General features: G+C 42.8%; 1 protein-coding gene across 29 annotated transcripts in view; it reads left to right on the forward strand.

Annotated features, from left to right (window-relative positions):
* LOC102779841 (ankyrin-3-like) overlaps positions 1-16,705 on the forward strand; it is a 184,301-nt gene that overhangs the window by 158,530 nt on the left and 9,066 nt on the right. For 14 of the 29 annotated variants that reach the window (XM_087844839.1, XM_087844830.1, XM_087844829.1 and 11 more), the window contains 4 exons: positions 39-7,778; positions 9,850-9,924; positions 11,505-11,636; positions 11,791-11,934. In XM_087844839.1, coding sequence (XP_087700965.1) covers positions 39-7,778; positions 9,850-9,924; positions 11,505-11,636; positions 11,791-11,934 — 8,091 coding nt within the window. The remainder of the gene's footprint in view (positions 1-38; positions 7,779-9,849; positions 9,925-11,504; positions 11,637-11,790; positions 11,935-16,705) is intronic. The other 15 variants (XM_087844858.1, XM_087844841.1, XM_087844845.1 and 12 more) reach the window with 4 other exon arrangements.

Below are 16,705 nucleotides of genomic sequence, written 5' to 3' on the forward strand. Positions count from 1 at the left end.
TTCCTTCTTCATCATTGTTTCTATGAATTCACCTGAAGAAACAGCAGTTGAACGAAGCGCAGCAACAAGAGCATTGCCTGCTGGTTACCCTCACAAACCTATCTTTCCAACCAGACCTTGCCCACCATGGTCGACTGCTCCTATTACCGTCCCTGGCCAAACAAGGCCCGTCGGAATGGGGGGTGCCCTCATCTCTACCGATTCACCGGCAGCCTCACCAGCTGCTTCTCCACTGAAATCTACTTGGCCCCTCTCAGCCCCATCAGCTGCATGTCCCACAACTATAAAAGTTCCACCAGCACTTGCCCTGTCATCCCCAGTCAAATCTGCCAGTGACATAGCGTCCTCATCCCCCATCCGTTCTTACAGGACTATGCCCTCACCCATTAAAACTGTAGTCCAGCAGGGTCAGTACCCTGTCCAGGGATCTACCAGCCTTGTGTCCTCTGGAAGTCCATGCAAACCTGCCACTGATCCAGCTTCTATCAAAAGTCTTGCTTCAGCATATACATCAAGGACTTCTCCACTTCACTCAATGCCCAATGGTTATATACCAGAAAGGTCTCCAGCTCCTGTTCCTTCTACAGCATCACCAAAGACATCGTACAGCATGTACAGTTCTAATCTACCTTTTAAAACTGCCCTTGGGTCCACAGTTGTGACAGATGCAGGGGCGCATACCCTGTCTTCTGTTAAAAGCATCTCCAGTCTGTCCTCTTTGAAAACTTCTGTAGACTCAACACTCTCATCCCGTGGAGGGAGGACATCCATCTCATCTCTCTCTTCCGGTGGCCAAACAACCATTGCTTCTTCAGAATTGTCCATGATGAATGGATCTGTCTCACCTGTAAAATATCCATCCTCTTCGTCCACTCCATCCTCCCCTTCTTCACGCCTTATTTCAGAGAGAAGTAGCAGCCTTCAAGAGAGGATCCTGGCCACCACCCAGGCAGCAACCTCTGGTGTCAGTGCAGCCATAAATGAGGCTATAGACTCGTACTCTGTCTCAGGCTATGGCACTCTTAAGTCACTGTCGTCCTCGCGTAGATCTGCAACAGCAAGCTCTGCTTATGGTTCTCTGAGATCTGTAGCTGCCTCCCCAAACACGGCATTGTCTAATACAATGACTGTGCCTGTCTATTCACTGGTTAATGTCATCCCAGAGACCCCTGCCAAACCAGGACCTGGGTCTCTTAAGATGGCTCTTCCCGACTCCTCTCGCACCTCATCATCTCCATCTTCCTCTTTGTCTTCCTGTATTACTACAACAAAAATAAATTCCCAGTTAAAATCCCCTCCATTTATTACACCACCCATTATCCACCCGACTGCAGCTTCTAACCAGGAGATATTGAAAGATGTAGCAGACATGAAACAAGATCTGATTAGGATGACAGCTATTCTGCAGACAGACACACAGACTGCAGCTAAAACTGTCCAAACCTCACATACTGGCACTCCCAAAGAGACTAAGTTAGAGGAAGAGGAGCCATATACTCTAGTGGAGAAAGTAAAAGAAGATTTAGTCAAAGTCAGTGAGATATTACAGAAAGATATCATTGGTGAAGCTAAAGAAAGAGCCTCAGAGGACGAATGGGAAGAATTTTCCAAAGATGAGATTGAAGAGGCACAAAGAAGTGCCATCTCAGACTATTACCCTCCTTTTGACGAACACACACTTTTACTTAAGCACCAGTCAAGCAAAGAGTTAGACTTGGCTAAAGTAGTAGACTTTTTAACAAATGATATCGGTGCTAGCTCTCTCTCAAAAATGGCAGAGCTGAAATGTAAGTATGAGGAAGAGGCAAAAAGAGATGGGGAAGAGAAACAGAAACGTGTTCTCAAGCCATCCATGTCAATACAGGAGCACAAACTCAAAATGCCTCCGCCAGTTTCAGGCATGCTCAGATCTCCCTCAGAGAAGGACCTAAGCAAACTTGCTGAGTCATATCAAGGGCCGGACACTATATTGGAATCGCCAGAGGATCTGTCTCATGAGCAGGATAAGAGTCCTCTGTCAGACAGTGGGTTTGAGACCAGGAGTGAAAAGACACCCTCTGCTCCCCAAAGTGCAGAGAGCACAGGACCTAAGCCTTTATTCACAGATTCCCCTATCCCCCCCTGCGTAACAGAGACCAGGACTGAAGTAGTCCATATTAGGAGCTATGAGCAGCCTGACGAGCTTTGTGAGCCTGGACTAATGGAAGAGGCTGCAACTGCTCTCCCTGCCATAGAACCACCTGAAGCAATTTCAGCAAGCTCCAGCAAAGCCCTACAGATGAAAATGCCCGAAGATGACTCAATGAAAAGCATGTGTCTTAAAGAGGAAACCCACATTACTACTACTACCAGAATGGTCTATCATAAGCCCCAACTGACTGATGGTGCAGAGATGTTAGAGGAGGCAATGTCAGTTAGAGATATCATGAAAGCTTTCCAGTCAGGTAGGGATCCGTCTAAAGATTTCGCAGGCCTTTTTGAACACAAAGCTAGCCAGGATTCTGTCAAAGGTGATGAGCTCACTCCTAGATTTCTTGACAGAGATGTTAAATCCAAACCCAAAGTTGAAAGGATAATTGAGGTTCATATTGAGAAGGGCCACAGCACTGCAGAACCGACTGAGGTCATTATCAGGGAAACCAAGAAACACCCCGAGCTTTATGTTTACAAAGGTGATCGGGGGATAAAGGAACTGACTGATTATGATGAAGCCCAACAAGAAGAAGAGGAGCTTGCTGTTGAAGAATCCCTGCCCACCTTTCTGGAAACATCTCGTGTTAATACTCCGGTGTCACAGGAAGAAGACAGTCGTCCGAGTTCTGCTCAACTCATAGCAGATGATTCATATAAAGCACTTAAATTTTTGAGCCAGCAGTCCATAGAATACTGTGATGATGAGCTATCAGAGATCCGAGGCGAGTCGTACAGGTTTGCTGAGAAAATGCTTCTCTCTGAAAAACTTGATGCGGCATCACTGAGCCACTCTGACACAGAGGATTCAGCACTGTTTTGTGACAAAATCCGCCACCTGGGTACTGAAGAAAGTAGTAGCCGTAGCACTGAGGGTGCAAGTCAACAGCAAGGAAGCCCCAAAAGAGAGTTTGTCTCAAAGTCATCAAAAGATGGGTCTCCTAAATCTGCTAAATTCCTGCACAGGGATGATCCATCTCAGTTTGATAAGGTAACAGTGCTCCATTACTCCACAGAACAGGGCAGCCCTAAACATGCAGTTTGGATGCGTTTTACAGAGGATAAACATGACAGGAGCAGGGATAAGTTAATTTATGAGGATAGGGTGGACCAAACTGTAAAGGAAGCTGAAGAAAAACTCAGTGAGGTCTCACAGTTCTTCCGTGATAAAACGGAAAAGCTCAATGATGAGCTTCAGTCTCCTGAGAAAAAACCTATAAAGCGAGAGCTCAAGGATCCCAGGTCCTGGCCTAGCTCACCCAGCAGCAGCCCAGAGAAAACCCAGCAGAAACCCAAAGCAGAAGAGGTGTTCAGTAAAAGCAAACTCAGGGAGCCTTCAGTTGGTAAAATGTTTGGCAGCACCACAGCAGCTGAAAAGAAAAGCTCTAGTCTACCAAGCAGCCCACAGAAAACTGTTCTCTCTCATACTAGTGAGGATAAAATCAAACAACAGACAAAGTCCTGTGTGTCTGAACCCTCCTCTCCTGCTCATGTAAAATCAACATCCAAAGTGAGTGAAGTGAGAAAGAAGTTTGAATTGGAGGCTCAAAAAGTTAGTCAAAGTCAGTCTAGTCCAGCCAAAATTCCTCCTCCAGTACAGCCAAAACCGTCAATAAAGAAATTGCAGGAGAGCAAACTTCCCGTTTATCAGTTTTTTGCAGGAGGAAAAGTGTCAAAAGCATCTGAAACTTCAGAAGAAGTAAGCCCAAAAAAGGATGCTGAGAAGGACAAAAATGGAAGTAAACCTGGTTTGATATCAGCATGCCCAAAAGTCCCCAAACTAGACAAGCCACCTAACAAAAACATCCCAGATGCCTCTGTACAAATCAGTGAAACAAAGACAGACAAAGTAAGCACTAAAGGGAAGGATAGGCCATCCAGTGCAACTCAGCCAATTAAAGAAAGCAATAAAAGTCAGAAAGCTCAATCACCTATAAATCCTGACAGTGCTAAAATTCCAGAAAAAGCCACTGACAGTAAAAAATACCAACAAGTTACAAAAAGTGAAAGTGCTTCCAAAGAAATTATAACTGAGCTATTCAAAAAGGATGCAGAGGAAACACTAAATAAAAATCTTAGAAAAAAGACAGAATCTCAAATTCCTGTTAGAAATACATCCCTCTCTTTAGATAATGACCTCACTAAGAAACCAACAATAACTAGACCCTCACAGATACCAACACTACCTAAAACCAAAGTACAAAGTCATGAGACAGTCCCAGCCAAAACAGATCTGACCTTTGAAATTCTTGATAATGCACCCAAAGATTCAAATTCCAATAACCTTCCTAGCCCCAGAGAAATGTTGGAGAAAGCCATTACACCTCCAGCTGCTACAACAACCAGAGAGAACTTCAAGGGCATAAAAACATTACCTGTTTATGTTGGGGTTCAGGTGGGTAGACAGGCAGAGAGGGAAGCTAAAGGAGCACTGTACAATGTCAAACAAAAATCAAACTTAGCTCTAAGCCCCATAAGCCCAGATGATGACACGCTAGAGCAGGTTTCTTTCTTTGACAGCTCGGGAAAAAGTCCCATTACACCAGAGACTCCCAGCTCGGAGGAGGTTAGCTATGATCTCACATGCAGGACCCCTGATGGCTTTATGGGATTCTTGCCAGGGAAACCAAGCCCCATCATGGAGGTATCTGAGGAATCAGAGGGAGATGACCAGGGCAAGGTTTTCTCTTTTAAAGAGGCCCTACCAGAAAGTAAAACCAGTATTTACTCTACCCAAGCAGACATAGCTAATGCCAATAAGGAAGAAATAAAAACTGATAATCAACACGAGTTGAGCGTCAGCAATTTAAACCAACATGAAAGAGTCACTGGCATGCATGACGAAATAACAGGACAGGAGAAGCAACAAGCATCAAAAGACAAAGGTATTGCATATATTGAGTTCCCTCCCCCTCCTCCTCTGGACTCAAGTTCAGAAATGTCAGACCCAGAGAGAAAAGGTTCCTGTGCTTCTTCCGAGACCGAGACGGAAATGATGGAGGTGAATTTGCAGGAAGAACATGACAAGCATTTCCTGGTCGAGCCAATTATACGAATACAGCCCCCATCCCCAGTGCCCCCTGAGGCAGATGACAGTCAGTCAAATGCTGATGAAGAGGATGATGAATCAATCTTCCAACCCATTCCTTGCAAGAAATTCACTTCTAAAGTTTCTGAAGAGGAGGACAAAAAGAAAGAGAAGGAAAAGGCATCTAAATCAAAAAAACATGACAAAAATGGAAATGGGCCCAATGGTGGCACCAATGGCACTAATGGTTCTAGTAATGGTTCAAAAGTTTCAAATGGCAAAGGAGAGGACTATGAATGTGAACAAAATGGAAATGACCAGTCAATTACAGACTGTTCAATTGCTACCACGGCTGAATTTTCCCATGACACTGATGCGACAGAAATAGACTCCCTCGATGGATATGAACTCCAAGATGAGGATGATGGCCTGTGCGAGCAGGCAGACTTACGGCTGTTTGGTCTTCCAGACAGCCGGAGAGATGTCTGGGCAACAGATACATTTAGGTCCTCTGATCGCTCTTTTCCCCAGACTAAACTGGAGGTTATTGAAGAGGAAAAAACCCCAGAGGAATGTCAAAAGGATATTTTTGTTAAAGAGATACCCTCAAATGGTGAAAAGACTGATGGTGTTAGTAAAGATGGAGCTAAAATTCAGGAACAAAAACATTCAGACAAAGAGGGGTTTTCAGACACTTACTTTAGTTATAAGATAGAAGAGGAGTTTAATTCTCCTTTTAAGACTGTTGCCACCAAAGGGCTGGACTTTGACCCTTGGCCCAGTAAAGGTGGAGAAGAAGTCGTTGATATGGGAGGGACACGGGGAAACAATGGTGAGCCTAAGCCTTTTGGACTGGCAGTCGACGACCAGTCCCAGGCCACAACACCAGACACTACCCCAGCCCGAACTCCAACGGATGATAGCACGCCGACGAGCGAGCCAAATCCATTCCCCTTCCATGAAGGGAAGATGTTTGAGATGACACGCAGTGGTGCGATTGACATGAGCAAGAGGGACATGGTGGAGGAGAGGCTCCAGTTTTTTCAGATTGGTGAGCATTATTACGCGGCGGGCAGGTACAGGGTCAGGGACACTGAAGTAGATGGGAGGGAGCAGTTTTATATTCAGGAACCCACAAATACCTTCTCAGTCCCCCATGTACCCATTCAGACTACTACTGTCCAACTAGAAATATCAAATCAGGCTAGCAGTTATAGCACATGCACAAACTCATCCTGTAACACCAAGCCTAAATTCTCCACTTTTAGAACTGAATTCAACCTTTCATCTGATAAAACATCCAGTGCCTCAAATAGCACGGCTAAAAGTGGAACACCAAGCACCTTTGATCATTGTAAAGACAAAACCTCAGGGGGAAATGTAGATAGTTTTTACCATGCAACATCAAATGACACAGATTATTTTAATTTTTGTGCATCAAACATTACTCCAGATAGGTCCAAACAGACGGATAATTTGGCATGGACCTCGGAGTTTCAAAACACAGTTTACCAAAGCACAGATTATTCTTCTGCACCTTCGCAACAGATTAGAAGTTTGCAAACATCGAGCGACAATATCAGTAGCAATATCCCAGAGTGCCATTCAGATGTCTTTCAGACTGGCAGTGTCATGTACAATGTGTTGTCCTCTTTAAGATCCACTCTGCAAGAGGTCAGCAGGATCGAAGCTTCCTTCAGCCAGTTAGATGAAAGCAGAAGTGAAGGCAGGGGTTGTTCTAATGTAGCAATAATAAACACTGAAGCCAAAAAGGTCAAAAGCCAGATATTCAAGTCCAGGTTACCGCTGAGGGTACCCTGCCAAAAACTATGCAGTCATAGTCAGCCAGTGACGAAAGACAAGTCACAAAAAAATGATAAAGTCCTACTTAGGAAACGTGGACTACTTAAAATCAGGGAACGATTAGATCCTTTTAAGACTTTATTACCAAGGTCGAAAATTCCAGTATTAAAAGCCATTAAATACCCTTCTTATTTGCAAGAGCAGAAGCAGGTCAGTACTAAATCTACAGTTAGGGGTAGGAGCAATAACTCTGCCAGGGATGGTAAGCAGCTAAGTAAAAGCAAACCCATTTTAATAAAAACCGCCAGTAGAAGTACAACAAAAGAGATGGGGAAAAAGAACAGCTCAGTGTCAAAATGTTTCAAAGCAAAGTCTGTCAGTAGCCAGATAGTCAAGTCTTTGGACAAAACCATTTCCAAGGAGGCTGAAGCAAAGTTAGAGGGGAAAACACTGGCCACTGAGGACGAAGAGAGCTGCAGCCTCAGCATTACCAGGAACACTTCCTTGTCACAACCATCTAGAGCTTCTAGAAGTTCCTGCCCTTCACGCACCTCTACCTCCACCTCCACCAGCACCACTACATCAACATCATCTCCTATAGATGTGAGAGCTGAGGTTGAGCAGGCCAGCAGTGAGAGGATGAGGAGGAGCATGAGGAAAAGTAGGCGGACACTTGGAGGGGAGGAGCAAGAGCAGAAGGAGGAAGGGAGTCAGGTTGATCAACCAATCCCCGCTCCTGTCACGGAGAACGAGACTAGTTTGTAAACTCTTTCTAAAAACTTGTTATACTTTACCCTTCTCTCTATGAGATGCATGCAGCTGTTGTGGGTGCTTGTGATGTGACTTTGTAATGTAGCCGTCATTTCTTCTTCCTGTCATTCTTTTTATGTGTCCTGTGCTGTCTGATTTGTTCAGATAGAGGCTACAACATGGAGAATCTGTCGGTAGAGCAGAAGACTTTCACATAATTTAAGGTTTTAATCCTTTTAGGAAACAGGATACCACTTAATAACATCATAGAAGTACTGTTCTGGTGGACAGAGCTTTATAAAAGCGAGGTCTTTGGATAGAAACCGGTACAAGCAAATTTCAGTATCAGGAAGCACCTTTTAGTTGTCATAAATGGTTGCAAAAGCACCTCTGGGAGGCCAAGTTTGTGAGTGTACATTTCTTTCACAATAAGACAAAGTTAGCTTTCCACCTACCCACATGACACAACACCACAGCACTCACCTCCACTCTAGATGTGTCTGAGATCTAGACTGTTTTGGGGAATTATGAAGGTGTGTTTGTTTTGATCTGCTTGCCTGGTTTGTAGATATGTTTGGTGGTACTTTTGCTCCGTGAAATCACTGTGAAAACAATACATCGGCTGAACTTGACAATCACTTGAATGACAGCTACACAAGGGCATGTCAGTGTAGTCAGCCCCTGGCACTTTGTTGTAGCTAGATTGCTTTTGATTTCAAGTTTAAGCTATGAATTGTTTTTATCGGTGAGTGGGAATGTTGCTTGATGGTAGATTGTTTGTGGTTAGTTATGTGATAGTCTGAACTCTAATTACAGAAACTAATACTACTAAATATCAAACTTATTAGTGTAAAAATGTCATTGACGATTTTTCTGGCCTCACAGATTCTCAAATCTTTGATTCCCCTTGATGTTATCAGCCACCCGTAGGCCTAAAAGTTGTTAATATAATGATTCGGTTACATTAAGACCTAATATTTAGCACACTGAACTAAAGAAAATAAACTGAATATAAAAGAACAGGTCTGCAAAGTATTGTCAGTGTGGAAGGGCTTGACACCTGCATTCCTTCTATTGGCCAGCAAGGAGCATCTTCTGTCCTCGCAAAAAGAAATTTGAGTGGTTCAAAGTTGAATTTGCCTCAATGCACTTTGCATAATAAGGTAAAGACTCTACAGTAATACAGAGAAAATCCCAACAATCAGCCGACCCCCTATGAAAAAGCATTTGGCAACAGTGGGAAGGTAAAACTCCCTTTTGCCCGAAAGAAACCTCAGAGTAGAAGCAGTTCAGTGAGGAGGAGCCATCTGCCACGACAGGTTGGAATGAAGGGTGCATCTAATTGTAAAGTTGTCATATTTTAAAGAACTGATCAAAATGTAATCAATTAATGCTTCATTATAGTTGTACGTTTTAATACTTCTTTTTAAATGTAGATATCATTAGAGTTACTTCTTTTAATGGTTGCATAATCAAAACTGTGCAAATGTTTCCCATCCCTGGGTACAGATGATGTGGAGGCCCACACAAGGTCTGGAAATGAAATGAAAAAGCTGTAGAATATAGCCCTTAAAACATCTCATTGGAGAGCTTCAGCAATTGTGGTAGGTTTTGTGTTAAGCTAAGTAAACTATGGACTTTGAGTAAATTAATACCAAACAGACAGATAGTATTGGATTCCTTCTCATCCAGTTTTCATCAAAAGAGCAGAAAAAATCCTAAATAAGCATTTAGTTTCTTAACAGAACGTTGAGGTTTGTCAGGCCAGAAAATCTCTTTTTTTCTTATAAGTGGGACATGGGACAGTGAGCTAAAGTTGGTCTTTCTTTGTTTGGTTTAATATAAACACTGCATTAAAAACAAATGTTCATTAAGTATTTATATAGCAGGTTACATCAAGGTGAAAGGTCCAAAACAGACAAACTTAAAGTTCACAATCCCAATCTGTTTCTTTCATTACATTCTCTGAGTCTCTGTGTGTGTCTCTCACTGAGAACCACATGTGATTCATTTGGAAATTTCTGTCATTACATCACACTAACTGTTTGTACCCTACCGTTCCTTGCTTCCTTGCACAGGCCCTCACAGTCCCTGTGAGAGAACAGACCTCCGCATGGCGATAGTAGCTGACCACCTTGGACTCAGTTGGACTGGTGAGTCTGAACACATCTCCGTTTTTTGTTTGTTTGTTTACTTTCACATTGTGTAAAAATTAAGCCAAACAGAACCACAAAGTGATGTAAGTAAAATGATTATCATAAAATGGGAAAATTTTTAAGGCTGAAGGAATGATCTGGACTGAAACGGACTCTATGTGTCAGTTTTTAAGGGTTTGTTGCCACCTGGTGGACGTATACTGTAAAAATGTCACAACTGAGCAGTACTGCAGTGATATTTATAGCCACATAACAGTGCTATAGTACATAGCATATAACAAAAAATAACTAAAAAACATCTCATGTTTGGATGTTTTTCAAATTTTGAAGATCCTTAACTGCTGAATACATGTAGGAGATACTAGGATTTGAAACGGTGAAGAAAATATATAAAGCAATAAAAGCTTCATTGATTTTAAGGAGCATAACGCTTTGATACATCTTTATATTTGAGTGTATTTTTAGAGGAATAGCAGGTGTATATTTTACTTGAGCAGCGATTCGGGCGTGGCCCCTGCGGCCGCCTGCACTGCAGCACTTTCCCCACGCCTACCAGCATTTGTACGACTGGCTGTGAGTGCACTGCGAACGCATGTCCGCTGAATGAGTGCCCAGCTGAGAGAAGGAATCTAATCCATATTTAATGTGTGTTCCAATTGCAGAGCTGCAGTGAACCATCAGACCAGCTGAACATTAGATTTATAGTCGTAATTCTAGTCCTTCATTAGCTGCAGACTGTGTCTGACACATTTGTTTGGCAGTAATTCATTTCGGTGCTGCAGTTTAATCAGTGCATCAGCACATCTCCTGCTTTGTAGGCAATCAAGTGTAACCTGTAACATGGGCCCAGATCAGATGTAAGTGGTGCAAACATGAAAACTAATTCAAAATGCCACTTTTGCCACACGCATTTTCTAGCTAAATACTGTTGCTGCGTTTGTTTTTGCATTTCTACACATTTCCCTTTGTTAGGCACGATACTGTCAGATTTATCAACTGGAGAGCAATCTCTATAAACAGATATCTTCATATGAACATGCCAGATCTGGAAGCTAGGGACACGTTTTCTGTCTGCTTTCTGTTTGTAGTATGAGTTCTACTCACGTTTGAGCAGGCTTTGGCATGCATGCCAGTAAATAGTGATAAAGTGAAATAATCAGCTATTGTCTCACAATGATTTAACTTTACAAAAAAGAAGGAAGCGATGCATGGCACTGATGGCATCAGATGCTGCAAAACTGCAGAGCAACAGAAGCACACCACCCACATTCATACCACAGGTGTAAATGCTGGGAATGGCAGTGGCATCGTGCTTGCAGGCAGTTCTCCAGAAAACCAACAACACGTTGTGTCAGCTTGACATGGATGATGTTGTGCATAGGTTGAATGCTGACTGGTTAAAAAGAGGGAACAAGAAAGAGAGAAACAAAAAAGACTAACACGAGCATGAGTAAGCGTAGCCCACAGACCAGATAAAACAAAACATGTAACTTTGGTGGTCAATAATGGCGCTGCAGAAATGTCCTGTTGTGGAACTCCAGCCCTGCAATTCAGCTATCTATATGCTGCTGTTACAGAGCTGGCCAGGGAGCTGGATTTCTCTGTGGATGAGATCAACTTGATCAGAGTGGAAAACCCCAATTCCCTGACGGCACAGAGCTTCATGCTCCTAAAGAAATGGGTGCACAGGGACGGTAAAAATGCCACAAGTAAGTACAGAAGTAGATATGGCTGCAGTAATTCATACTCATATATATTTCAGTTGCTGGTTTATGATAAAACGAATCAATAAAAGGACATTATGGATGTTTGCGATGCCACAACATCACCTTATGAAGTAATTCCTGTCTCTCTCCTCCCCAGCGGATGCTTTAACCGCGGTGCTGACTAAGATCAATCGGTTGGATATTGTGACTTTGCTGGAAGGGCCCATATTTGACTACGGTAACATTTCAGGCACACGCTGCTTTGCCGATGATAACGCAGTATTCCCGGATCAGTCCGATGGTAAAGTGTAGCCCACCCTAGCTGAACTCAGTCTATCTCTCAGTCTATCCCTTCACCCTTCTTCACCACCTCTCTCAGCCAGAGGCAGTCGGACATGACTGCGTAAATAAATATTCAACCAATCAGGCTTGACTAAACTGTGGAAGTTAATGACCAAAGTGAATGAATGCTCCAGCAGGTTCATTGAGTTCATGTCAGATAATGGACCGTCAGGTAGTAAACGCACTGGAGCCGTGTTTATTGAGCAGTCAGCTTGTTCGTTCACCAACACAGGCCAGTGCAATTCGTTCATAGCACTCAGTCTTTGGAACTGTAATGACAAGTGACAGATTGATAGAAATTCGTTCCCATATTATTGATTTTGATTAAGCGCAGGAAACTCTGTACCATTTTTGGGTGCATGAAACTTTTAGTATGTTTCATTGTTTTTGTCAGATGTACAAAAGCATGATGAAGGAAATGAATGCCGCCTCTGTCCCCGCTGAGAAATGCATTTTCTTGAAATCTTGAAATGATTTTTTCAGATGGGGCAGGGCACTGCTTTGTAATTTGGTTTAACAATAGTTATGTTTATGTGTGTTTTTATTAATTAAACACAGCCATGACATGAGAAAACATGAAAACATAATCATAACAACCAATTTTTAACAATGGCATGCTTGCTTTAAGCACTATGGCAGACCCTTTTCTCTCCCTCTTCTGTATTTCTCTCTCTCCTCTTGTATGAAAATGAAGTATGGCAGCAGTTTGTGACTCTGACAGACACATTGAAGGCCATTTCAGAACTTTTACCACAATGTGCTGTTTCCCTCCTCACATTGCAGATATGTTCTCAAATACATTTCAAAGGAAAATGCTTTATTTTTTATATAAATTTGACTGTTTTCCACAGTTAAAACACACTGTTAATATATCTTTAGATAACTAAATTTCAATAAGGAGAGATTACTTGGAAGATGTATTTGGCGATTAGACTCTGATGACCCATCATAGCAGAAGAAAATCCCAGCGGTGATGGATTTAGGACAGGACTCCCTGGAGTCTAGACACTGATGGTAGTGAAGATGAAAACTGAGGCTTAAATAGAGCTCTGACTGCGGTGGAGATGGGGAGGTGGTGGGTTGCATGAAAGAGAGCCTGAAAGGTAGAATGACGAGAAGATGATCGAACTAGAGAAATGATGTCAGTACTGAGATTGACAGTGTGGGAAAGCGTAAACATGTAAACAGAAACGAAGCTGAACACCCAGGAATGCAGATGAGTGATTACAGATCTTCCTTATTGGACTTAAGCATAAGCTTCATAAAACAGGGGTAGAGCCAAGCGATGGATACGGGGAGCAGCACTGCAGGCTCAAGACTGCCAATCCGTTTGACAACTCAACAACCGCCACATAGTATCAAAGGACTGAAAAGAGAAGCATGTAAAAGTCAATAACAATATTAAACAGCATAATTATATTCAGTCTTCAGTTAAAGCAGTAATAATGCTTTTTATTTCTCTAGCCTGTCTTTTGTCCCTGGCTATTACTTCAGCTCTATTAACCGACTGCCAGTTTTTATTTAAGGAACATGATTAGCACGAGTAATGATGACTAATTATTAATTTCCGCCGCCAAATCCAATGCCAACTTTTTTCCCATCGATTTTACAGAACCATTGCTATGAATGTAATAAAATAAATCTTTCCACTACTGTTCTTTACTTAAAAGCAGATAATACGCACTAAGTAAAGCCAAATAAGCTCTTCTCTGGATTCAGTAGACGAGTTTAGAGTCTGCTTTGGCACTTTAAAACAAAATTCTGAAATGGTCTCATTTCCAGTCTGTCTAATTAGGTTTTCTTGAAGTCATCTTAACACAAGGATCGGTGTTCCTGTTGCCTTGAATAACAACAGAGCTGAGGCGATCTTTTTGCAAAGATGATTTCTTGGGGAACCGACTTAAGTAGATTAACAAAATGCATGGCTATGGCTTTGTGTGAAGGGCTGCCTGCTCTGTTGTTCTTGACTCACATTAATACACTTCTAACACTCTTTAAATGGGCGAAGCCTTTTCAACACATCCAGAAGTGTTTTTTGATTTTTTGATGACTTGCACATTTCGATCTGGATGTGCTCTGTTCCACACTCACAGATGAGTTGAAAATGAAACGCCTTTTTTCAAAGTGTACAGTGTATACTAATGCTTCTGTGTCACTGCTGTTAGCTATGTGATACCTGTCATCTCCTGGTTCCTCCGAGCCTCCAGCCTCTACGCTCCACTGTAGCTTCCTCTGCTTTGAGACCAGCAGACTCCCTGCCTCTTCATCCTCCTCTTCCTCTTGCTTCTGAGTGACTAATTTCCACAGCAAATGCCCTTGTCTACTGAGCAGCACTAATCAGCTACTTCCCACCAATGGCTACCTTTTGCTAACCTCAGCAGCTTCAGGATCCAGTCATAGCTTCTGCTCCCACCCTTGCAGTTGAGTAGAATAAGACTAGAACAGCACCGCCTGTCATTACTAACAGCTTTCTACAGGTTGTGGAGGAATATAGCAATCTTACAGCTCTTTGGTGAGAGTTTAAGATCGCTCTTATCAGCCTCTGCGCAAGCTGGATGACATTGAGAGCTAATTGCTGTCAAGGCCCATTTCAGACGCTCTTATCCATGGCATAAAAGTGCTCCAGGGGAGTCTCTAACAGTAAAGCTCATTTAACCCACTGTACATTTGCCAAACCAAACCTTAAAGACTATCAAGTCTTTAAAAAAATCACTGTAAGGTTGAGAAGTTATTGTTTGGTTTGGCGAATGTGACTCATGGCCATTCTTCTGAACTTTTCGATGTGAAACATTCAGGATCTTTTCCCATGAAACAGTCTAAACAACGTGACATACTGTGTAATTTCCTTTTAGTAAGAAATCTGATATGAGGTGTTATCAGAAGGTTCTGCAACTTTGTCCACAAACCATACTTGATCTGAACTTAATCAGATTTCGACATCACGTCCTTGTGCGCCACTAGACCGCTTTCAACTGGCTGCCATTTTTAGATCGCTCCATGAAAGTCGTTCTGACCGCTGACTGTGATTTCAGCATGAACCTCAAACTTGCAGATTGAGCCTACATGACCTTTTGAGTTTTTCACCTACAATCTAGAGACAAAAGAGCAGGTATGAATGAACAAAGAACAGGAAAAATTTGAGTACCTAATGTATTTGCCTCCCCCCAAAAATATGACACAACCACAAGGTAATTAAGACATACTGCACCACGCACACGCATAAATGCTGACAATGCGTCGGCCGCTCACATTAAAAGATTCACCACAGATGTGAGATTGATCCTGGGGAACAGGATCGGGCATCCTTTAAAAGGATGACGAGTTCTGATGGGGGAACTTCGAGGAAGCCATGTTTCACCAGCAAATAGTGGATTAAAAAGGAAGAAATAACAAAATCACCATCTCTCCTCATCTGGTTTGGTGAGGAGAGATGCAACTTTAATCATTTTGCCTAAATGATTTGAGATAGACACATTTTTATGATAGACTGGAGGAGATTCAGTGCGCATCACAGAGACACATGTGCACATGGTAAGGATGGGACTTTCATGGAGCGATCTACAGAACAGCACATGCAGGTTTTATGGACAGGGTCACAAAACCTCATACTTTAGTATTAGAACTAGAAGAGTCTAGACTTTTAGTATTTCCAAGCATTTGCCCTTTCTCTTTTCATAAACATCTCCTCCTCTTTAAACCTAGACTGTAAAATCTCAGTTTTCCAGCAAAAAAAATGATAAAATTATTGAAATGATTTGACTACCCTGGGGTGAAGGGTCCAAAGAGATGATACTCCTGCTGACTATGGTGCCTCTTCTTGCTTATCAGCTGAGATGAGCAACCCGATGAGTCCTACGCTCAATCTCTTCGCTTCTGCAGCTTCGTAGATTTTAAGCCTTCATCGGTCACATTTTCACTTCATCGTCTGTGTGTTTGACCTGTTTTATTTTTACATGCCTTGTTCTGTCTTCTAACCAGTGTTTGTCTAACATTTGTTCTGTGCCTTTTGTTCTGTGTCTTGTGAACCTTGCTAATTGCAACAGCTCCAAAATGTCTTAGAAGTCCTCAAATGCCTCAGCCTTCCCCTCTGCACACCACCTCCCTTTCTTCTTCCGCTCCACCCGTTCAAACCACACATATCAACACTTTCTCTTCCTCCTCTGTCTTTTTCTTCCCATCTCCCCCTTCCACGCCTCCTGTTTACCTCCTGCCTGTGGCCCCTGTTCTCCCTCACTTCTTCACTCTGCCTTATTCCCCTCCTCTTCCCTCCTCCCCTCAAAGTCCTTTTAGCTGCCCTTCTTTCTTCTCTCCTCACTTTCTGCCCTCTGCCCTCTACAAGCCCCTTCCTCCTCTTTCTTCCTCACTCCCAACTCTTCACCTTTTACCGCCTCCTCATTCTGCTTCTCCTACATCTGCTGAATCTTCTCTCCCTTGTGCCTCTCCTCACACCTTATCAGCTACTGTCCCTTCTTCTCCTTCTCCATCTTTAATATGTGCCTCCTCTCCACCTTTACTTCCTCCCTCTTCTACACCTCCTCTCTGTCCTTGCTCTTCATCCTCTTCTCCACCTCAAAATCGCCATCCTCTATCTCCACCTCCCCCATCTCCCCCATCCTCACCCCTCCCTACTGGTGTTCCTCCTTACTTCAGGCGAGATCGTTCAGTTCCTGAGGTTTACATTTAGAGGCCTACGTGCTTCTCACTGCCTTTTGTTTGAACCAGCACAACTA

Source organism: Neolamprologus brichardi, chromosome 8 (assembly GCF_056152115.1).
Source record: "Neolamprologus brichardi isolate AB-2024 chromosome 8, ASM5615211v1, whole genome shotgun sequence".
NCBI lineage: Eukaryota > Metazoa > Chordata > Actinopteri > Cichliformes > Cichlidae > Neolamprologus > Neolamprologus brichardi.